At 50.5% G+C, this 21,657-nt stretch overlaps 1 protein-coding gene across 1 annotated transcript in view; it reads right to left on the bottom strand.

Annotated features, from left to right (window-relative positions):
- The window catches only part of Ago2 (argonaute 2, RISC catalytic component), a 40,147-nt gene that overhangs the window by 1,417 nt on the left and 17,073 nt on the right, over positions 1–21,657 (bottom strand). Inside the window, exons 5-18 of the mRNA XM_005354520.3 lie at positions 20,533–20,669; positions 19,119–19,253; positions 18,490–18,577; positions 17,503–17,650; positions 16,181–16,300; positions 15,917–16,039; positions 15,126–15,259; positions 13,101–13,285; positions 11,773–11,932; positions 8,984–9,074; positions 6,387–6,581; positions 3,861–3,995; positions 1,411–1,512; positions 79–278 (exon numbers count right to left, since the gene is read on the bottom strand). Coding sequence (XP_005354577.2) covers positions 79–278; positions 1,411–1,512; positions 3,861–3,995; positions 6,387–6,581; positions 8,984–9,074; positions 11,773–11,932; positions 13,101–13,285; positions 15,126–15,259; positions 15,917–16,039; positions 16,181–16,300; positions 17,503–17,650; positions 18,490–18,577; positions 19,119–19,253; positions 20,533–20,669 — 1,953 coding nt within the window. The remainder of the gene's footprint in view (positions 1–78; positions 279–1,410; positions 1,513–3,860; positions 3,996–6,386; positions 6,582–8,983; positions 9,075–11,772; positions 11,933–13,100; positions 13,286–15,125; positions 15,260–15,916; positions 16,040–16,180; positions 16,301–17,502; positions 17,651–18,489; positions 18,578–19,118; positions 19,254–20,532; positions 20,670–21,657) is intronic.

Genomic DNA, 21,657 nt, shown 5'->3' with positions numbered 1-21,657 from the left:
ACCACAGAGAAACCAAAAAAAAAAAAAGAAAAAGAAACCAGCCTTGTCTCAAACCCCCTTTCCAGGTGTGACACTTACCTGTCATGTTCTTTATCCACCAGGTGGTATCTGGCGCGGAAGGCCACCAGGTGAGCGTAGTAGGCTGGTGCCGGTATGGACACAGAGCGTGTGCAGCGCACGTAGGTGTGACACAGCTGGTAGGTCAGAATCTGCAGCTCATCTGATGAGAAACGATTGTCATCCCAAAGCACGTGGTAGTGAGAAGGACGGCTTGTCCCCTGAAAGAGGTCAGAGGTCACAAGAGTCAACAGGAGCAGACCTTTACCAAGAACAACAATAATTATTCCTGCTAAGTCGGGCATGCTGGCACACATCTGTGAGTCCGCTCTTGGGAGGCTGAGGAAGGAGGATTCAAATTTGAGGCCATATCAAAATCATGCCCATCTCAGAGTAATATTAATGCAGCCAAGACTCAAGACAGCCAGCAGAGAAAATTTTCAATGTTTCTAATACAGAGAAACTGTTTGTTCAAAGTCTGAGGTGCCTGATGGGTGTGAAGACTACTCCACCCTACCGTCATAGGCTGCATACCTGTGTTAAAATATCACATTGTACCCCACATCCCAGAAATCTAATGTAGCAATAAAAAATAACATTTTAGAAGGGGCTGAGTGAAAGACAATGCCCCCTAGATATACTGGATATTCTACAATGTTTTATTTATTATACCAAGAAAAAAAACCCCACAACCTCCCAAGTGCTGAAATAGCATCGTGTATCATTGTGCTTAGGTAGAAACATTTCTTTTATGAGAGAGAGACAGAGACAGAGACAGAGAGACACAACATTTTAACATTTAAAAAGTAGGGGTTGGGAATATTTGATGGTGCTTTTCCCTCCAAAGAATCCTGCAAGGAAAAGTGGCATTCACCTAGCAGAAAGAGCGGCGGCTCCTCCCTGTCTACCTGCTATCACAAACACCTTACTCTAGCAGTAGGAAGATGGTAGGATGCTGGCTTCCAGAAGTCACAGAGCATTCCAGCACCCTTCTTGTCCTGGCATTTTATTGGTAGCCAGCATGCAGCTGAGCTTGAACTCCTTCAGGCCCCAACTAGGGCAGCTTCCTGTAGCCTCAACTTCTAGCTCACTCGCTGTCAGGATGAGCACTCTGTACCCCTTGACCACTGCTGTCCCTTCCACAATGGTCTCACCACACCCACTTCCACACAGGTTCCTGCTACCTCTTCTTTCCCAGTGTCTGACCCAAAAACAGTCTTGGTACCTGGGCCCGAGGCCACCTCTCCCGGCCACAGAATGATCTGGAGCCCCGTAGGTATACTCACAACACATCTCAAATGTACGACAACACTGCAAACACTCCAGACCGTCAAACGGAGCTTCCCTCCTTACCTGGATGCCGGCATGACTGCACAGGTAGAAGTCAAATTCAGTCGGATGGGTGATTTTCGTGTCTACGGTTGTGCCTGCTGGAATGTTCCCACTCTTCCCAACCTGCAGCAACAGAGAGAGCTCATCAGGTGTGGCAGGACGGTGGGCAGAGCTTGTTGTTTACGCTGCAGCCAGATGCTCCCTTCAAGCAGTCTGTTTTCTAAAGGATCTGCATTAAATAGGCTCCAACTCTCTATGTGGCTAAGGATGAGACCAACTCATGATATCCCCACCATCACCTCCCAAGTGCTGAAATAGCATTGTGTATCATTGTGCTTAGCTAGAAACATTTCTTTTATGAGAGAGAGAGAGAGAGAGAGAGAGAGAGAGAGAGAGAGAGAGAGAGACAGAGACAGAGACAGAGACTCCACTGGGGTAGTTACTTTGTACTTTTCTTACTAGCACAGCAATAATGCCATGAAATCCCTCTATTGTTTATTTATAGACAGAGTCTCGTGTAGCCCAGACTGAACTAGAACTCACTGAATACTGCAGACTGGACTCAACTCATGGCACGCCCCAGAGTGTGGAATAGCAGGCATGCGTGACTATGCTTAGCTAAACAATTCCACACACCATCTCCACTTCTTGTGTTGGCAGCATGGACACACACTGTCAGAACTGTGCTCCGAGCTGGCTATGGATCTGCACCCCCACCCCAGCGTGGGCATCGCCTCTTTAACAACGCATGGGGACTGGGGGCCATGTCTTGGGCAGTCCTCCCAACAGCCTTATCCTTGTAGGCAGGGCCAGGGAAAGAAGTGGAGACTCGTGGTCGAGGGGCTGAGGACTGGACATACAGGGCGGATCCCAGTCACATGTTCATGTCTGTCCACACGTAAATACCCTGTCTCCTCTCTAAAACTGCATGAATGATGTTGTTTCTATAGTGTTCTCTGCCACCCTCTCTGAGGACCAACAGCTGAGGTTTGGGTGAGAAATCTGCCTAGAATGCTTTCTGGAATGGTGACTTTCAAAAATGAACTTTTGGGTTAAGTTCCTGAGTTGATTTTGTAAATACACATAACTCCTCTATAGGCATCTGGGACATACTACAAAATCCATTAGCTAAGAGTCACATCTGTAGGAACTGACATCGCCAGTCTCCTCTGCTTCCCTGGAGGGGATCCTCTGCCCCCTGCACATTCCGGGAAGCAGAATCACACCACATCTTCACTATCTTCTAATTATTGCCCACTCTGGGGAAGGAAGCCCTAATACCCCTGGCAACAAAGACATAGGGCTGCAGGCTCCACAGCTTCCCTTCATGGTCTGCAGGGTAATTTCACATTTATAATAAATGCACTCACGTCTCCAAGCTGAGCTGATTTGGTATGAAACCATTTGGTTTTGTTCAGCTGTGAGCGCTCTGGAGTTTCTATTTGTTCTATCTTTTTTTTATTTGCTTGTTTTTGTTTTTTTTGAGACAGGGTTTCTCTGTGGTTTTGGAGCCTGTCCTGGAACTAGCTCTTGTAGACCAGGCTGGTCTCGAACTCACAGAGATCCGCCTGCCTCTGCCTCCCGAGTGCTGGGATTAAAGGCGTGCGCCACCATCGCCCGGCTTATTTGTTCTATCTTTAATGCATGAGCTACGGGCAGCAAAGTGAAAGTGTCAAGCACTCTAAAACCTCATTTGCATAATGATCAAAACATGTGGTTTCTACAAGATCAAGGTTTGGAAACCACCCCAGATTTCTGTGTCCTCCCACGGGAGTCCACCACCTGCTGCCCTTCTCACCACACCCCACTCTCTGCTCCCACTCATTCCTGCCTGGTTCAGGTTCTGGCAGGTGTGTTACAGCATCCACCCGTGACCCTGTACCTGTCATTTCCCCTCGAGGTTCTGTAAGCTTTAGTTGGTCCTTTCCCCTCTATGTCATTTTAGTACACAGCTCTGGGAACACTGGTGATCACAGCTACAGTATTTTATTGGTGAGTGGTTCCTTTCACTGTGGCAAGAAATACCTCCCCACAAATACTGAGCTACCCTGGAGGCCACTGGGCCAAGCTGAACTGCAATAACCACCATGGTGTGATGATCCTAGCCCGATAGGTCTTGCACTCCCAGTATTGGCTTCAGGCTCTGATAGACACCCTGAACTCCCGCCCCTTTGGGCAACCTATGTCTCCCAGGCAAGTGCCCTATATACAACTGTGGGCATCATTGTAGTGTTAAAAGCAGAGAAAACACTTTTCTGGGTCTTAGGAGATCAGTGCAGTGTGTGCCATGCAAGCAGAGGATCTGAGTTTAATCACTAGGCCCGCATGAGCTCTGACAGGATTTCTTCCCCCCGAAACACCTCTAGATCATTTATTGGGAAAATGACATTTCATGCCTGTGCCTTCCTCATGAAGTCCAGCCTCTCCAAACAGGCTCCCCAGATTTTGGCAGCCACAGGGCTGTGACTCACCCGCTCATTCTTATCTGTGCAGAAGAGGCGTGTGTGGTGGCGCTTCTGCACCACGATGAACGTGATCCCTGGCTGATAGTCCTTCTCCAGCTTGATGCAGGCCTCTCGGATGGCCAGCAGCTCGTGATGGAGGACCTGCAGGATAGGGGCAGGCATCAGGGGCCTTGCTCTGCAGGCAGCTTAGCCATCACTGGGCCAGTGAGCCACTGTGCCTTCTGCCGGCTGTCCTGATAAAAAGACTGGCCAAATGCAGACTTGAGAGAACAGGGTTGCCGGGCGGTGGTGGTGCACGCCTTTAATCCCAGCACTCGGGAGGCAGAGGCAGGCGGATCTCTGTGAGTTCGAGACCAGCATGGTCTACAAGAGCTAGTTCCAGGACAGGCTCCAAAACCACAGAGAAACCCTGTCTCGAAAAAAGCAAAAAAGAAAGAAAGAGAACAGGGTTTCTCTATACCTAGCTTATACTTCCAGATCACAGCCGAGGGAAGGAGGGGTAGAAACTCAACAGAAAACATGAAGTATGTTACTTGCTAGCTTGTTTTCTTTCATCTTTATTCATTCTGATTAGCCTGTAACTGACGATGTGAACAAGAATGGCCCTGAATTCACAGCGATCTACCTCCTCTGCCTCCTCACTGCTGGGGTTAACAGCATGCAAACTAAACTCAGCACAGCTAGCTTTTCTCATACAGCCCAGGCCGACCTGTCCAGGGACGGCACTGCCATAGTAGACGGTGCCCTTATGTCAAGTAGCAATATGAAACTGTCCCACAGATATGATGCCTGATTGAGACAATTTCTTAATTGAGGTTCCCCTATTCCAGAAAACTCAAGTTTATATAGAAGTGGTAGTAAAAATTATGACCAAACTTTTATCTACATGGAGACTACCGAGGGCACCCAGGCTTCATGCTTAAAATTAGAAAGCACACAAAACTGCACGGTATCGGGGCTGGAGGTTAAGAGCATTGCCTGCTCTTCCAAAGGTCCTGAGTTCAATTCCCAGCAACCACATGGTGGCTCACAACCATCTGTAATGGGGTCTGGTGCCCTCTTCTGGCCTGCAGACATACATTCAGACAGAATATTGTATACATAATAAATAAATATTAAAAAACAAACAAACTGTGGTCTCATGGTGCTCAGTAAACAGCACTATGAAGACTCATGGACATGGACAACTGAGCCATTTGCCACTTGCTTGCTTCCTGAGAGTAAAGGAAAGGCGAACCGAGCAAACGCTATCTTGAATCAGACCTGGGCTGCTTGGCTCCGCCACCACGCAGCACTCAGCAAGAGCCATTCCGTCCAGCTGCATTGAAGATTTCATGTAACGCATGTCAGGGTTTGCTATATATAAGTGCGGGGACTTTTGCTGAGATAGTGTCTCCCTCAGCCTATCCTCAAAGTCTTAACTTAAGCACTCTTCCCACCCAAGACTCCAGAGCAGCTGGGCCTGCAGATATAAACTAAAGCCAGGGGCTCTCCAGCTTTGTCTCTGTGTCCGTCCGTCCCCCCCCCCAAGCCTTTCTTTCTGAGACAAGGGCTTGCTACACTGCCCTTGCAGGACCGGAACTCACAGAGATCTGCCTGCCTCTGCCTCCTGAGAGCTGGGATTAAAGGTGCCACGCCTGGCACCTCAGATTTAATGTTTCTAAAGTATGCCTAGAATTCCAGTGAGACAATACAGTCATGGGGATTTCGGGATTCTCTGAGGGGGAGAGCTGAGACAGGCAGATGCAGCCTCTCTACCAGGGAGGAGCATGCGCAAAAACTAGGAGCACAGGGGTTCTACTTAAAGGCAGCAGGGCTCTGGTCACAAAAGTGCATTGTGGAAGCTGTCACCAAGGTTCTTGCAGAGCACAGTTCTAGGGCTTGGCCAGGAAGTCTGAGGCAGAACCATGAGTATATGTCCCCTGTTGTACGCCATCAGCCTGTGATCAAGGCAAGTAGAATCCCAAGCACTTCAGACCTTAGGAATGTCCAGGGCAGATACCAACGCTCCCCAAGAAGGTGGGACCCATCCTCCTCACTGAGTGTGACCCATATGTCTTATTTCTCCATTCCCTGCCACCGGCTCCCAAGAAAGCAGCTGCTGGGATGCTGGGTGAGGTGGAGAAGGAACTAGCCTGGGCCAGCGGGGGAACCCCAGGGCAGTGGCTTCTTGAGTTCCAGGTCACAATGGGCTCATACTGCTACTGCAGTTTGGCTGGAATACCTACATGTCCCCTCTTCTCACTGACCTGGGCTTACAGCTCTCCACATCCACTGTATTGGTCCCTAGACACCACCTTCAAAGAGCTCCAAATTGTCATCGGACCCTAAACACAAATTCTCATATTCCTTGGCCAGGTTCTACCCTCACCTAGGTCTCCACTGCCCAAGCTTGTATCCACAACTCCACTCCTGCCTTCCCCCACCACGGGCCTCAAAATCTCATGCAGCACAGCCCAAACACATATTCTGCCTTCCACACTGTGACCAGCCAATCAACAAAAGCCAAGAAGACAGTTTGGTGCAGCCTACCTGCTGGAACTGGCCTTCAGAGACACCATCTCTGTAGAAGATGATGCGAGTGGGCTTGAAGCGTGTCGATTTATAGAACTGAATGAGCAGCTCCCGCACCATGGCAGCCAGGTCCTGGATGATCTCCTGTCGATGCTGCTGTACACGCACGGTGGCGCAGTAGCGGTTGGGGTGTGCGTCCATGCTGCCCACAACCTGTGGGACATACAGTCAGCAAGTGGCAAGGGCTTCAGGGGTCCCTCCTTCTAGGGTCCTGCAAAGAAGCATCTCCCCACAATGTCCCTCACAGCAGAAGGGGCTGCTAAATACCTTCCAAAGATGAGACATTTGCCCTAAAGTACACAAGAAAAGGCAAAACTGGCCGGGGGGTGGTGGCGCCTGCCTTTAATCCCAGCACTAGGGAGGCAGAGGCAGGCGGATCTTTGTGAGTTCAAGACCAGCCTGGTCTACAAGAGCTAGTTCCAGGACAGGCTCCAAAACCACAGAGAAACCCTGTCTCAAAAAACCAAAAAAAAAAAACAAAAACAAAAAAAACCCCAGCGCTTGGAAGGAAGAGGCGGGAACTCATTCTGAGTTCCATGACAGCCTGGTTTACAGAGCGAGATTCAGGACAGCCAGGGTTGCTACATAGAGAAACGCTGTCTCAAAAAACGGGAAAACCAAAAAAACAGGGGGGAAGAAACCGAAAAGGCAAAACTTAGCCTGTGTGTAAGGTCAGACGTGGTTGAATTATCTGTGCAAAATAGCAACTGGGGGTGCCTCTTGTTTAGAGCAAACACTTCTCCAAAAAGCCATATGCACATCAAAGACTTAGTGTCACCAGATTTCTGTCCCTAGGAAGGTCACAAGGGGTCATCTGAAGAAGCAAATAGGAGAGCCAGAGTGCAAACCACGATCCTTCTAGGGTTGAGATCAGGGGACCATGGGGACCGTTACAGCTAGGACCTGCCCATTTCTGAGCTGTACTTCCTTATTCCTTGAAAGCTCTAAGGGAAGGGCCCCATGTCCCTGGGAAGCAGGTGACCTGCTACCCCTCTGAGAAGCTTTACAGAATTCCTTGTTCTAACCCTGCCCGGGGTTACAGCTTTTCTCCCAAACTAACAGTTTCCCTCTTAAATAGACCCTAAAGTTTTGCAAGTTGGTATAAATAGAATAAGTCAACATGAATGGAAACCTATTCCTACTGACTGAGAACTGTGGGCACCAGGAATAAACACATAGATATCTGCTCCTTAGAAGTTGAGAAGCCTGGCTCTAAAACCTGATCTTGTTTGTCAGCTCCCCTACTTCTGCCATCAGCTTACACTCGAGCTGCCGGGAACGCTGCAAGGGATTTTCTAGACTGCATTGTCAGAGGTGAGAAGATCCACTCTAAATCTGAGTCACACCTAGTGGCAGCCTTTTGTTTTTGCCTGCTTGCCCAAGCTCTTGTTGGCCAGTTTGTCCATTACTGTTGCTGCAGGCAGATTCCAATTTAGACTAAACACCAGCAGCTGGGATTGCAGAGACATCCAACCTCATGAACTAAACAACTACTGATTATTCTCGGCCTTTTCATTGTAATACTACATGCTATAAGAGAGAGAGAGTGTGTGTGTGTGTACACACGCATTTTGGACTAATACACTTCAAAACTTAGAGGATCTGTGCCCAGTGAACCAGAAAAAACAAAAATGGTGACCAGGTAGAGACCAATGTGGCAAAAGACCTGGGATCCTGGCTGTGGATGCCACCTACAATCCAAGCCTGAACTGTGCACTGCACACATGATGCAAATGGGGGGGTCCTGTCCTACATGTCATCCCCCCCCTTAAGACAGATTAAACAATGATACTGAGCCTGTTTAGCATCTGCTATAAGCCAGGCACAGAGCAAGTGCCTCTCCCCCTTTCACAATCCTAAGGGCAACAGCAAAAGCACACATGAAAAGCCCAGAAAGATTAAGCGTAATTACAGGAGAGAAACAGCAGAGTGTGGCTCGAGGCTGAGGCTCAGCTGGGTATAAGGCTGGTATTGCCATGCCAAGTAAAGGGTGCTGGGGCACACTCTAACCAAGGCTGTACCCATCTGTAGGCTGCTATGCCCAGGCAATTCGATCCCACTCCACAGCAGGTGGGCGCCTCTGTGGCACTGATGTCAGAGAAGCTGATTGTGCAGGAAGGTACAGATGACCCAAAGAGCCTGTTGTTTCCTTCCAGACACTCAGCCACCCTGGCTCCAGAGCCCTGCACTCTGACTAGAGTGACGTGAGAGGACACCCCCTTGTCACTCTGCACCCCAACGGGGCAAACCTCACTACTGAAGTACACAGCTGGCCTCTCTAACAGGACAGGGTGGTCTTCTGAGAGCAGAGGGAGTGGCTGTCTTGGACGGGGGAAGCCCACCAAATGCACCAGACAGCAGGGTAGGTGGCAGTCTACAAACCGCTGTGACATCCTTGGATTCCCCTCTAGCCACCCCTTTGCCATTAGCTTACGATCTGAGCAACCAGGCAGATGAGCGAGCTCCATGGCGTTCTTGCCACACCACTGCAAACGACCACTGGCACCTGATCAGCAGGGCACCAGAAGAGAGCAGAGGGAAGTGTGGGTACTTACGGCAGCGATCGAAGGCTTCTTTCCATCCCCAGCTGGCGGGTGGGTGACATCGGCTCCCAGGAAGATGACAGGTTGCTGGAACACTGGAGGCCTGTAAGAAAGTGGGTGTTGGCAACCCAGGCTTCAGACAATGCATGGATGCCTGACATTATTATTCCTCTCCCTCTCGGGGGCAACCCTAGCCCTAAAATGGACATTTCCCAAGAGATCTCCTGCTTCTACCTCAGTGCCTGGATGACAAAAGCATGAACCGCCAAACCCATCTGTTTTCACTGTGCTGGAGCTTGAACCCAGGGCCTCATGTATGTGTGCACTTTACCAAGAGACACCCCCAGCAACTCCATCAGGATCCTATCCTTAAAGATCCACAGAAGGCCCGCCCATTGGGTTAAACAATGCGGTCTTGTCTGGGCACTGGGGGTGCCTTGTTCAACCTTCTACTTCCCTAGGGTTACTCCAGGATCTCACCAGCCCCGACTCATTCCCTCAGGGTTGCCAGAGCACAGGAGTTTTCTAGCCACAGCATGCATGCCATCTCCCAATATCCCAGCCATCACCTTCATGCCCACCAATTCTAGCTGAGACTGCCAGGCTGAATGCTCAGTCCCTGGGGGGGCAGTGTATATAGTGAATACAGGGGAGACAGAAACAACAGCCCTCCATGGACCACCCAGAGAACTACCAGGCTTCTCCTGTCTCCTGTACTGTAGGGGCCTGGCCTATCATACGGAGCCACTAGGAGCAGCACACCTATCTCTATTTCCATTGTGACTGCTCTTGTAAGACACAACAAGAACACAGAAGCCAGCAGCCCACACCCGCACCCACTGTCTGCTTATGGCTGGAGAGGGTGTGCAGCATGGGCATCAGAAAGGGGTTCAGGCGTCCTGTCTGCCTTCCTGCAGTTTTCTTTTGAGACATAGTCTCATGTGTCCCAGCCTGGCCTTGGACTTCTGATCCTCCTGTCTCTACCTCTCAAATTCTGGGATCATAAGACTATGCTTCCACATCTGGTTCCTTGATTCTTATTGACTGTCAGGCCCTACACATAACCCTCAATGCCAAAAGAGACTGACTTTGCTAAAGGTGGCCTGAGACTATCACAAGAACCAGAAGACATTTTGACACCTGTTAGCAGGGAAAGTTGAGGTGGCCAGAGGGCATTTTTGTCCCTAAGTGTGTGGGGACTGACTCCTCCAGACAGTACTCTGTGTTAAGACCCCCAGGTCATGAGCAACCATGACACCAGCTGAGCACATCTCTACCTGAGGTGACTTCACTTTGTTCTAATCTCTCAGTGAGTCAGTTTCAGCAAAGGCCCAGGGAATGACTACAACAGGAATTCTCCTGGACAAACCCCTACCCCTTAGCAGCCACTCAGGACATAGACACAGAAGAGAAAGCACTTTCTGAGGGGGAAGATAAGCATCTCTGTAGCCTTTCCAGCAAGGGTTAGGTACGTTGCCTGTGACTTCTAAGACTGACAGTTCACAGCACTGTGGTCTGCCATATTTAAGATGCTTGTGTCCCCTGGTCTCTGATGACAGATCAGGAGCTGGGTGCTACCCTCCAGATCCTGATCACTGTCTGCCATCACCAGGCCACCTAGATGGCACAGCCAGACAGCAGCTGTGTTCCTCCATGTGGCTGGATGTGACTCACATGCCATAAGCAAAGGCACACTTGCCCTTGGCTTCCTCTCATTTTTTATCTGTAGTCCAACAAAGCTTCCCATGAGCCCAGCCTGCTGCTGCCTCCCAGGTTCCTCCTAACTCAACTCCATGCTGTCATGATAACATGATTCCTCTTTCAAGGTCTCCAGTGACTTCCACAGCACTGGTCCAATGATCAAACCACATAGTGTGGCCCATTGGCATTCTGTGATGCAAGACACACTCCCTTGATGCCTCCACCTGTCTACTACCCGTGTCCCTGAACTTTATCCTGGGCACAGGGCTCAGATCTTGCTATTCACTCAAGGGTGCTCGCTCAGGCTCATGGCTTTAATACCAGAGGACACCTTGCCTCCTCCTATCTCCTGTGGCAGGCCAGAGTGCAGGTGCCCAGCCCAAGCCACTCCTCTTTCACGTCTTTACACTAACTAGACTAAGAGCTAGAGATGACTGCCATTCTCCCCCTTCAGTCTGAGAGCTACAGCCAGTCCCCCAGAATATAGGCTTGCCCATCATTCCCCTGGTGTTCGGAGACAGTTCCCTCAACCAAAACGATTACTATGGTCACTCTCTTCTTTTGCCTCTATCACAGGATCACAGTCCAGGAAAGGGCAAACATTAACTTTGGCCTCGACCTCTAACCCCTCAGGAGGCACACAAGGAAGAAGATAGTTCCACAAGTCCAGCCCTTAGCCCTACGGCGCATGCTGGCAGTCAGTGCTTGCTAGGCCTGATTTCATGGCCTAGGCATAGGACCCATCAACACTGGCTCCTACATGCAGCTTTCGGTCCAGAGTGCTCTGATCCTAGTAGTAAGCTGGGAGTCAAAGAGGGAACTAGGAGTCTACACTGCACTAATGCTCCAAGGACCAAGTGACAAGAGTGGAAGCCATTTCCTGGCCGTTCCAGATGAACCTGTCTCGACCTCAGCACAGGGAGCAGGGGTGGCAGTTGCCCTCCGCACTAATCTTCAACTATTAGGGAGCCTAGCCACAGCACTTACCCACCCCAGGACTTCCTGATTCTGAGGGCCCCGGACTCATCCCACGCGGACTGTGGGCACCTCTCAACTGACCATTCAAACCAGCGGTGGTGTGCAGGGTGCCGTCTCCTCACCTGCCCTGTGGCAGCAGGATGTTGTTGACGCCTCCCAGTTTGACGTTGATTTTTAAGCAGAGATTGGACAGGGTCTGTGGCGTGGTCCTCTGCACGTTCTTCATCTGCACGCACTGTGTGGCCATCCCCAGCACCGTGTCTCCCACACGCTTGACCTCAGCTGTGGAGCAGAAGTGCACATGTCACAGCCCCCAAAGAGAAGCAGCTGTCTTCTGCCCCCACTTGGACTGCACCAGGCACCTGCAGCCAGTCTGTGGAAGATGCTGGCAGGTGGAGGGGCAGAGCTCCTGGTGGAATCCTGCGGTAGCACTGCCAGGAACCTGTGCCTGCCTCACCCCCGACAGGATGGGGAGCTGGAGGCGCATCACACACCACCCATGTGTGACCCCGGGCCCAGGGCAGGGTGAGCAGAACCGGCTATGACTGCAGCTTCAGTCGGCCCTCAGCAGGAATGAGCCCTCACGTTAAGCAAATGCCTGGAGTGCTAAAAATGAAAGTGCCAGCCTCCTCAAAACCTTCGGCGAACACAGAACCAACATCAAAAGCTGTGGGATCCCTATTCCCCCATTCCCAGATTCCTTCCTGAAGCAGCTGGCCACTGCTCTTTGGGCTATTCTGGAAACCAGGACTCCAGGGGTAACACTCATAGCATCCAAACACCACCACATTGAGAAAGCCTTCTTTGAACTTGGAGGGAGAAGCATGGCCTTGATGGGACTGTTCTCTGACCCTCTACTGCTGACAAGCATCAGGCAGTCATAGTTGCCTTTCTTGGTTCCCGCACCACTAGAGCTCACATCAGCACCCTTCTGACTGGAAGCTTGTGGGCAAATTCCTCTCACCTTGCAGACCTGTCCATACACTCAAGGACCTCCTGAACATTCCCTCTCACCAGTATTTCCCGGCTCTGCATTGATGACTGAGCAACTACCCTCCAACAGAGAAGTCCACCTTGTCTGCAGTGGTAGCAGAGGTCATCCATGCTGACTGGGTTCTGAGGAATCAGGAGTTAGTAGGGCTTCCTCAGGGAACACTGGCATTATTAGGGGACTCTCTTCTACCTGACAATTGTGCCAGAGCATGAAGATAAAACCAACCCTAAAGTCAAGTTATGGGTCACCTGGAGTTGCTAGATTCCTGGGACTGTGGCCTCATGCAAGACAACAAGGATGATTCCAAACACCGACTAGAGCAACCAGATCCCCTTTCCCCTCTCGGACTCAGGGCCAGGCAAGAAGCAACCACTTAGTTCAGGCAACATGAAGGGGAACATCAGGCAACGTCCACCCACTGGAACTCCCTGAAGCCTGCGGATAGCTGGCACCCACCATACACAGGAGTCTTGCCAGGTAGGATGACAACCACCAGCTGAAGACCAGCGTAGGTATTCTTCAGATGCCGGAACATGGGCTCCACACTGTCTGCCCCCTGGGCATATTTACAGAAGCAGGGCTGACCCTGGATGGGCATCCCAGCATCTCTCGAGATCTTCCTCAGTTGCTCTGTGAAGGACCTGAGGGGAAAGGCAACCTTGCTGAGATGTATAACAGATGGGAAGGAAGTCATCAACTAGTGGTTCTGAATAAGATTTACAAAGTGGGGAGGTGGGGGGAAGCACGTTTCTGAGTGTTGGTGGCCCACGCCTTTAATCCCAGCACGTGGGAGGCAGAGGCAGGTGGATCTCTGAATTCAAGGCTAACCTGTTCTACAGAGTTCCAGAAGAGCCAGGGCTACAAAGAGAAATCCTGCCCCCCCCCCGCCACAAAAAAAAAAAAACAACCCAAAAACAAACAAACAAAAAAGCATGTTTATGGAGGTTAGAATTAAGTTTTTTCAGAGCTGGGGATGTCGCTCAGTTGACAGAGTACTTGATAGCACGCACAATCATTCATCCCTAAGACTGACTATTCCAGGCACAGTGGTGGATGCCTGTGGTTTCAGCATCTGGGAGAGAAAGGAGGGTCTATAGCTCCAGGCTAACCTTGGGATGCATAAACTGTTTTAAAAATGGAGAATTAAGGTTTTTATTTACTTTTGGTAGCCCAGGATGGCTTCAAACTCAGGATTCTATTGCCTCGGCCTCTGAGGGACAGGGTTAGGAGGTAGGCACCACACCATTCTAGAGTTAAATTTCAGATAAAGCCAGAAGTCAAAACTATGTCAACCTGTGGAAAAGGTGAGTGGGCTATATGCTGTGGTTTAAAAAAAAAAAAAAAAAGCCTTGCGCGAGAGAAAAAAATGCCATGCAACAGAGTTCATATGGAGGGGAAAGGGAAGAGGGAGACTGGCCGCTGGGGATGGGAACAGCAAAAAAGAGAGAAGTGGTAGAGACAGACAGAAAGACAGAGAAAGAGGTGGGAGGTGGGCAGGGCCCTTTTAAAAGGGAACATAGTGAATGTGCACAGGAGGTGCTCTTAGTGTCTGCAGCTGAGGACATAGCCTGTCAGGACCCCAAGGGCAGGTAGGTGCAGATGCCAGAATACTGACACTACATACCTGGAAGGCCCAGGGGCGACAACCCTGGGATGAAATGGCAGCTTAAAAAACGCATGCTTGCTGCCTTCCCTTAGTGCAGTTTTTTTGTGCCGTGCAGACCTAAGCAACTCTCTAGTAAAACAACCCACCCATTCCATTAGTTGCCTTGTGGGTTTTCCCTGCTGCTCTGGTGCGTACAACCAGGCTTGGAGATACAGACTCAAGAGAAAGCAGGGCAAGTGAGAGCCAAGCAAGGTCAGGAGACCCCAACTCAGGGGACCCCGAGACTGACTGAGTCTACGCTCAGTTCCAGAGCAAGAACGTGTCTAATCAGCAGTGAAGGTTCCTATCTATAGGGTCAGTATCCACACCTTCCCATATGCTGCATTTACAGATTCATGTGTGCACCTGCCTTTATGCCAGCAGGTGGGTTTGCTTCTGGACAGAGAGGCCAAGGATGAAGCTGGGCAGGAGATCACTAACACCCAGTCTCTGCTTTGGCTTTCTTTGCTCTGGGCTTCTGGCTCATTCTATTAGAAGCAGATGCCACCAATCAATCAGTGGGTGACAGCCTCCAGTCAGGAACTCTGGCTTGCACTGGACAGCATCACTCAATAGCCTCTTGCTGAGTCGGTCATCGGTCAGGTGACAGCTACACTCTGCAAGTTTTGGGGACCTCCCTTTACTATCTCCCAGAGAGGCAGAACACAAATGTCTCATTTTCCCTCTAACCTTGGAACAAAAGTACAACCCAAAGTACAACCCTAGAGCCCCAGAGCACATTCTTGTCGGCACCAGGCTCCCCGGCCAGTGACCTGACACTCTCAGGTCAGTGCTAGGCTGAGGAGCAGGCCCTCTGCAGTCTCAAGCAGGCTTACTTCAGGTGGACTTCAGTGCACTGGCGCTGGGGTGCGAAGCAGGCGATGGCCCACACCTTTATCTCGATGCCTGTGTGGAACTGCTTGTTTCTCATGTCCCACACACCTTGGACAGGGGTGGCAATCGCTTTGTTCTGAAAATAGAAAGTGGTTTGGAATGTGAGGAAACAAATGGAAACCCTGTGGCTGCTGGTCCCCCTGATCAATGAAGACTCTTCAAGCATGACTGGACTGGCTCCAGTATCCCTAACTAGCAATGCAGACAGCCCACACACGTGTACAGCATGGCGGATTCTGGAGGGGGGCCGGCAAGCTAGATGAGGAAAGAGGATGGCCAGAGAGATGATGAACAAGTAGGTGGATAGCAATGAAGAGCCGAATGGATGGATGGATAGAAGGGATGAAGGAATGAGAAGACAGAAGGATACGGTGCCTAGAACTGGATAAACAGATGCGGTTGAGTGGAATCAGATGAATGGGCGGTTAGAATAATGAATGGGGCTGAGAAGAGTCAGACACCATCCACGAAACCTCTTCCTTAAGAATGAAGTGAAATTTTTGATGTTAAGACAGACTGTTAGAAACACTAAAAGCAATGTGCAGACTTTAAAAAAGGACCCAAAAGGTAGAGTCTTTGTCATACACGGGTCCAATGGGAGTAGCTCAGAGCAGCCATCTGCAGTACCCAGTGCTTACCCCACAGGTACGGGCGGCTACAAACCTGAGAGCACACATGGCTAATCCACCTCGTGTGCACGCGCACACACCCCACACCATCCGCCTGCACCTACCCTGCCCCCGTAGAGGATGGAGGGAGGCTGCAGAACCCGTCCCGTCACATCTGTCATCTCATCTTTGACCATGATTCCAAATTCGCGAACATACGGGTCTGTATTGAAACTCGCACTTCGCATCTTTAGGAAAAAGAGGAAGACGAGTCAGTGAAGGCCTCTGCTCCTCCTGAGGGTCATCCCTGCTCCAGCACAGCAGTGTGTGCTCAGGCTGGCCTTGCCATGGTGCCCCATCCCGGAGGAACCTGAGAACCCAGTGCTCACCAATTTGCTGATCTCCTCTTGCCGATCGGGTGCCGACCTGGCAGTGGCTCTGATCATGGTTGAGGTCTGATTGTCTGTTAATTTTTTTATACATCTCTGTCCAGCCACTATGTTACAGACCTATATAAAGAAGACACACATGTCAACATATGAACTGTGGGAGAGAGACGGTTTTCAGGGACTCAGTACCCAAGTCAGAGCCCTAGCCAGTGGTGGGGCTGCTCCATAGCCTACCACTCACAGCAGAACAAACCTGACCTCACACAACTGCATCCTTCAGCTTTGGTGGCACTGATGGGAACACTGGATTTGAGCTGGGCATAGTGAGTGGCTCACATCTGTTGTGCTGGCTAGTTTTATGTCAATTTATCATAAGCTATAGTCATCTGAGGGGAGGGAGCCTCAACTGATAAACTGCTTCCCCAAGATGGGGCCGTAGCCTGTACCCCCCATCCCACCCAAGTAACAGGCCTAGACAGAAAACCATCAAAGAGAACTCTTAAAAATAATGGTAAGGATGCTGAGGTGTAGCTCTCCACAACGGAGGACTATTCAAGCTTTCCTTAGGGGCTTGCTACTGGGAGTCTGACCACGAGCACGTGGGAGGCAGCACACAAGGGTGAGATGCAGATCCAGGAAGACTTGGAAGTGAGTCTGATCAAAGTGCAGGATATGAAATCCCAAATAATCATTAAGAATACTGAGGGAAAAAAGTAACTGGTTGTAGGCAGGCATGCAGGGTATTCTCCTAATTAGTGATTGATGTGGGACGGCCCATTGTATCGTGGTTGATGTTACCCTGGGCCCCATAAGAAAGCAGTCTGCAAACCATGGGGAACAAGGCAGTTAGCAGCACAGGTCCATGGCCTCTGTAACAGCTCCTACCTCTCTCTAGATTCCCAAGCAGATGGAGTATCTGCCCTGACTTCCTGGTCAACTGTGGTGTGGGAGAGTATGTGACTTTAGCCCTTTCTCCCAAGTTGCTTTTGGCCATGGTGTTCCATAACCATATCAGAAAATCTAAGGAAGACACCATCATCCCAGGGCTCACAAGGCTGAGGTAGGTGGGATCTGAGGTGGGGGCCAGCCTGGCCTACATTGAGAATTCCAAGTCAGCCAGGGCAACAAAGTGAGATCCTATCGAAGAAAGAGGAGGGGGATTCCCAACCAAGCTGATAATCTCAAGAAACTTTGGGGGGAGGGGTACACAAAAGGGCCAAATCTCAACGATGCCATGAGTTGGCTGGGTCTTTCAGCAACAGTGAGGCTGGGCTGGATTGAGGCTTTTCATCCCCAGTAGAGCGTAAAGTGCAGAGACTTGCCTCCAAGGGAAGGTAGGTGTGTTTCTGCTCCTGTCCAACTTGTAAACACGGGAGGTGGGGGTAGCGCAGAACCAGTTTGTGCCTGTCTTTGAAGTACTGGGCCACTGTACACTCCACTGTCTGCCCACTCTCCTGCTGCAGCGGGAACCTGCGGAAAGAGGTGACTCAGGCAAGGGCCTCCAGGCTCCCTGGACACTAGAGTTCCAACACGCCTCCCAGACCAAGCAGGCAGCAAACGCCTCAACTAGCTCCTGGACTATTCCAGAGCCTCTCAGCTCTCAGGCTGCCCGTGCCTGTTGGGAAACAGCGACTACATAGACATCTAAGAAACACACCAACCAGTTTCTACTAGACAGTGCAGGACACAGGAAGATGAATCCAGAAGTCTATTTCCCAGCAGAACACGGTGACTCTTAAGTAGGGGTTAAGAGCACTGGCTGCTCTTGCAGAGGGTCCAGTTTCCAGTACCCACACAGTAGCTGATAGCCACCTACAACTCCTGTTCCAGGGGATCTGATGCCCATTTTGACCTCCATCAGGACAAAGTACACATGTGGTGAAAAGACATACATGCAGGAAAAAAAATCATACAAAAAGAAAAAAAATCATACAAAAAGAAAAAAAGATAAAAATTTAAAAGCAAAAACAAAAAATCCCATCTATCCTATTTTAAATTATGTGTGTATGTGTGTGGATTTGGTGTGTGGGTGTGGGCACCAGGGCAGTACATGCTGGGCACTGCAGCTGGAGCTATAGGCGGTTGTAAGCTTCCCAACACAGGTGCTGGGAACCAAATAAAAAGCAATACACGCTCTTAACTACTGAGCCATTTATCCAGCCCCTTTGCAGAAGGAGAGTGAATGAGCCACAGAGGTAGCTACTAGCATTTTAGGAGCACAAATAAATCCTTGCAGGACAGTCCCATGGCTTCCAGTGTCTGGGAATCTGAGTGACAGGAAGGAGGGATGGCTGTTTTAGCTGCCTTACGTTTGGTGACTGGCAGGCCGACGGGTCACATTGCAGACACGGTACTTTCTCTTCATCTGACCACAGTGCGTTATCTCCACCTTTAGACCTGGTGACAGACAGCAGGCATCAGAGTGACTCTTGTCAAGACTTCCCCTCCCCCCCCCCCCCCCCGCCCGTTATCTCCACCTTTAGACCTGGTGACAGACAGCAGGCATCAGAGTGACTCTTGTCAAGACTCCCCCCCCCCCCCCCCCGCCCCGGAATCAGTTTTCACACATGGCAACTTTGGCAACATTTAAAGCCATGGGGTTCTAAGGAGAGGAGTAAGAAATGCAGGCTATCCTCAGAACTGGATAGATGCAGGTCTGGAGCCACCTGTCCAGAGATGCCTTCTGCCAGCAAAATGCAGCATAGTAAGATTTGGGTGTTACCACTACCCTTCTTTCAGGGTGATTCTAGCCCTAAGTTTGTGGCTCGGGGGATGTCCCACACCATGTGGTTGTCCTCATTAGAGTCACGGGCTCAAAGTCAGTATGCCTTGTGGGTCACTCCTCCTTCAGAGTGGAACAAGAACCCATCCATCCATGTGTGGGCAGGCACAGAGGGGGCCCTCACTCCCTAGCCTGCTGTGCTGGGGGCTTCTTTACCTTTAATTTCTTTGGTAAACTTTACCCTTTGGGAATCTGTCAGAGGTTTTTGTTGCTCTTCAATACTTTTAAAATCCAAAACTTCACAGACGAACTCGATCACAGGCTGTGCCTTATAAAACGCTGTGGCTGATACTGTGTGCAGGAAAAGAGAGAGACAGACAGGAGCGTTTGATGGATGCGTCCAGAGACATTGATGTGACTAACTAGCAACTGCTCAGAAGGCCTGCCCTCCATTTCTCCCCTATGGTGTGCCCCTTGGCCCTTTGTGATGAGAAAACCAACGCCCACTAGGCCCAGAGCTCTACACCCCAGGTAGGACTGACCACAGCCAATGGTAAGGGACTGGCTGCATTGAAGTAGTCACCCAAAGAATTACTGTGGTCATGAACAAGTCTAGCCTGACAGGATAGTCAGGACCTTGGATCCTGTAGGCTTTTCTGGCCACCTCGTGCAAGAGGCATTTCTGGGATTTTCCATTCACTCAATTCTTTCGCAATTAGTATGCACCTGAGCGAGAAGTGCTCTGGGGGCTCCCGGAGCTGCTGCCAGGACCTCTCTCCTACATGAGAGGAGGCATCATTCCTCCAGACTGTTGGTCTCTGGCAGAGGGAAGTATGGTCCTGAGTCTCCTGAAGCAGGAGGGGACAGCATGCAAGCTATAGTGTCCCAAAAGAAGGTCACATGGACCCCATCACTGAGAGCTCCCTGGATCGTGGGGTGGGGACTGATGGAGTCACAACTGGATGGAGTTTATGGGAGGCTGTAAAAACTCAGGAGGTCTTGACTGGAGAAGTAGATTGCTGGGTGCGCGTCCCAGAAAGCATTTCTCCCTGGCCCCTTCCAGCCACCGCAATTGAGGTGAGCAGCTGTGCTGTCTCACGGCCTCTTTGCAGTGTGGCATTTGGCTTCAGAATGACACATCAGCGTAGTTTCGACTGAGTCCTCTGAAACCCTGAGCCGATCTTTACTGCTTTAAATGGTTTCTTCTAGGTACTTGTCACAGCAGTGACAGGTCTAACATACTGCCGAAGCTGCTCATCCATTGGCACCTAGTGGTGCCCTTCTCTCAGTGTAAAAACTTTGAGTAATCAGGAAATGTGGAGCGAAAGTGAGGGGTGTAGAAATCCCACTCCTGGGGTATCCTAGTCATGCACAGGTCCTGGCAGAGCCAGTTCCCCAGGCTGGCTCAAGGGTTCCTGGGAATGGAATACTTCAAAGGTTCCAATACCCAACTAGAAACCACCTCAGATATCAAACACGACTGGCACAAGCTGGTGACACAGAGGCTAGAGGTGGCTATGAGAAACCTTCCTCCTAATGCCTGGCTCCTCTGCATATTTTCAGATCTCCACCTCATGCAATAGAGGCTGCATAGGCGCCAATCACCCAGCAGTGAATGGATTTTTCTTACCGTCAATATTCAGCATCATTTTCCAAAGAGAAGGTCGGACAGACTGGTGGAAGCCAAACCATACTTCTCGTCCCCCGCCCAGGGGGTTGGAACAGCCTTCAGATGCAGTGAAGAAGGAGCGGCCAACAGGGGTATACCTGCCAGGGAGACAAGCCCTCTCCTGATCAGACAGAATCAGTCATGGTGGGCCAGGCTGACTCCAGCCTCTCCTCCAGTCACCCCAGAGGAACTACACTGAGACCATTCGCGGTTTCTTCCCTGTAAAGCCATGTTCATTAAATGGAGTTCTCGTCTGCACTCACAGTGTGAGCAGTAGCCCTGCAGACATAGGCTGTCGATGTTTACACACATGAGCTGATGGAGGGGCAAGGGGACCTCTCTCAAGGCTCTGTGCCAGTGTGAGACAAGACACACTATGGTGCGAGCTTAGACTCACTTTGAGGTACCTTCCTTATGGATCTCCAAAGGACAAGAGTTAATCTGGGAAGAGTTCTGCCTACAACTGCAGCCGTAGGACCATGCAGATGCAGGTTTGCTGGTATTTCAAACTCTTTCCTCGTTCTTATTTCATCTGACACTGTGCATAGCTGGGCAGACCCATTGGCGTCTTCCTAGTCCAGGGCTGTGCTAAGTAGGCAGAGGCAGCTAGAGCATCCCAGCTCTAAGTCCCTGAGCTGCCACTTACTTCTCTGTGTGGCTGTGGTCCATCATGTAGCTGGCTAAACTGGTACCCATTCCCTGTTCACTGTAGCTTTCAACACAGGCACCAAAGGCAGGAAGGAGGCTGTGGACAGCTCATGCTCCCAGAGCCTATTCTTAGTAGTGCAAAGATCCACAAGGTCTCAGGCCAGTTCTGCACGCAGACCTAAGCTAGAGTCCACCCACCTGCTGAGGACGCTCTCTCAAGGGCATCACCTAGACTACTGGATGTGTGGGATGTGCCACCATTCAGGATGACAAAGGCAAGACAGTGTTCAGCCGCAGTACAGGTAACACCGTTTGCTAATGAAATTATGGAGCACGCCCATCTCACTTTCTGCCTGTGCTTGTCAATCCTGTTGTGTCTTGACAGTCTTCTGGCTAAAAATCAGCATAAAAAATCCAAAGGAGCCGGGCAGTGGTGGC

This window comes from Microtus ochrogaster, chromosome 15 (genome assembly GCF_000317375.1).
Source record: "Microtus ochrogaster isolate Prairie Vole_2 chromosome 15, MicOch1.0, whole genome shotgun sequence".
NCBI lineage: Eukaryota > Metazoa > Chordata > Mammalia > Rodentia > Cricetidae > Microtus > Microtus ochrogaster.
The sequence above is the reverse complement of the archived record's forward strand: the minus strand, read 5'-3'. Positions and strand labels throughout refer to the sequence as shown.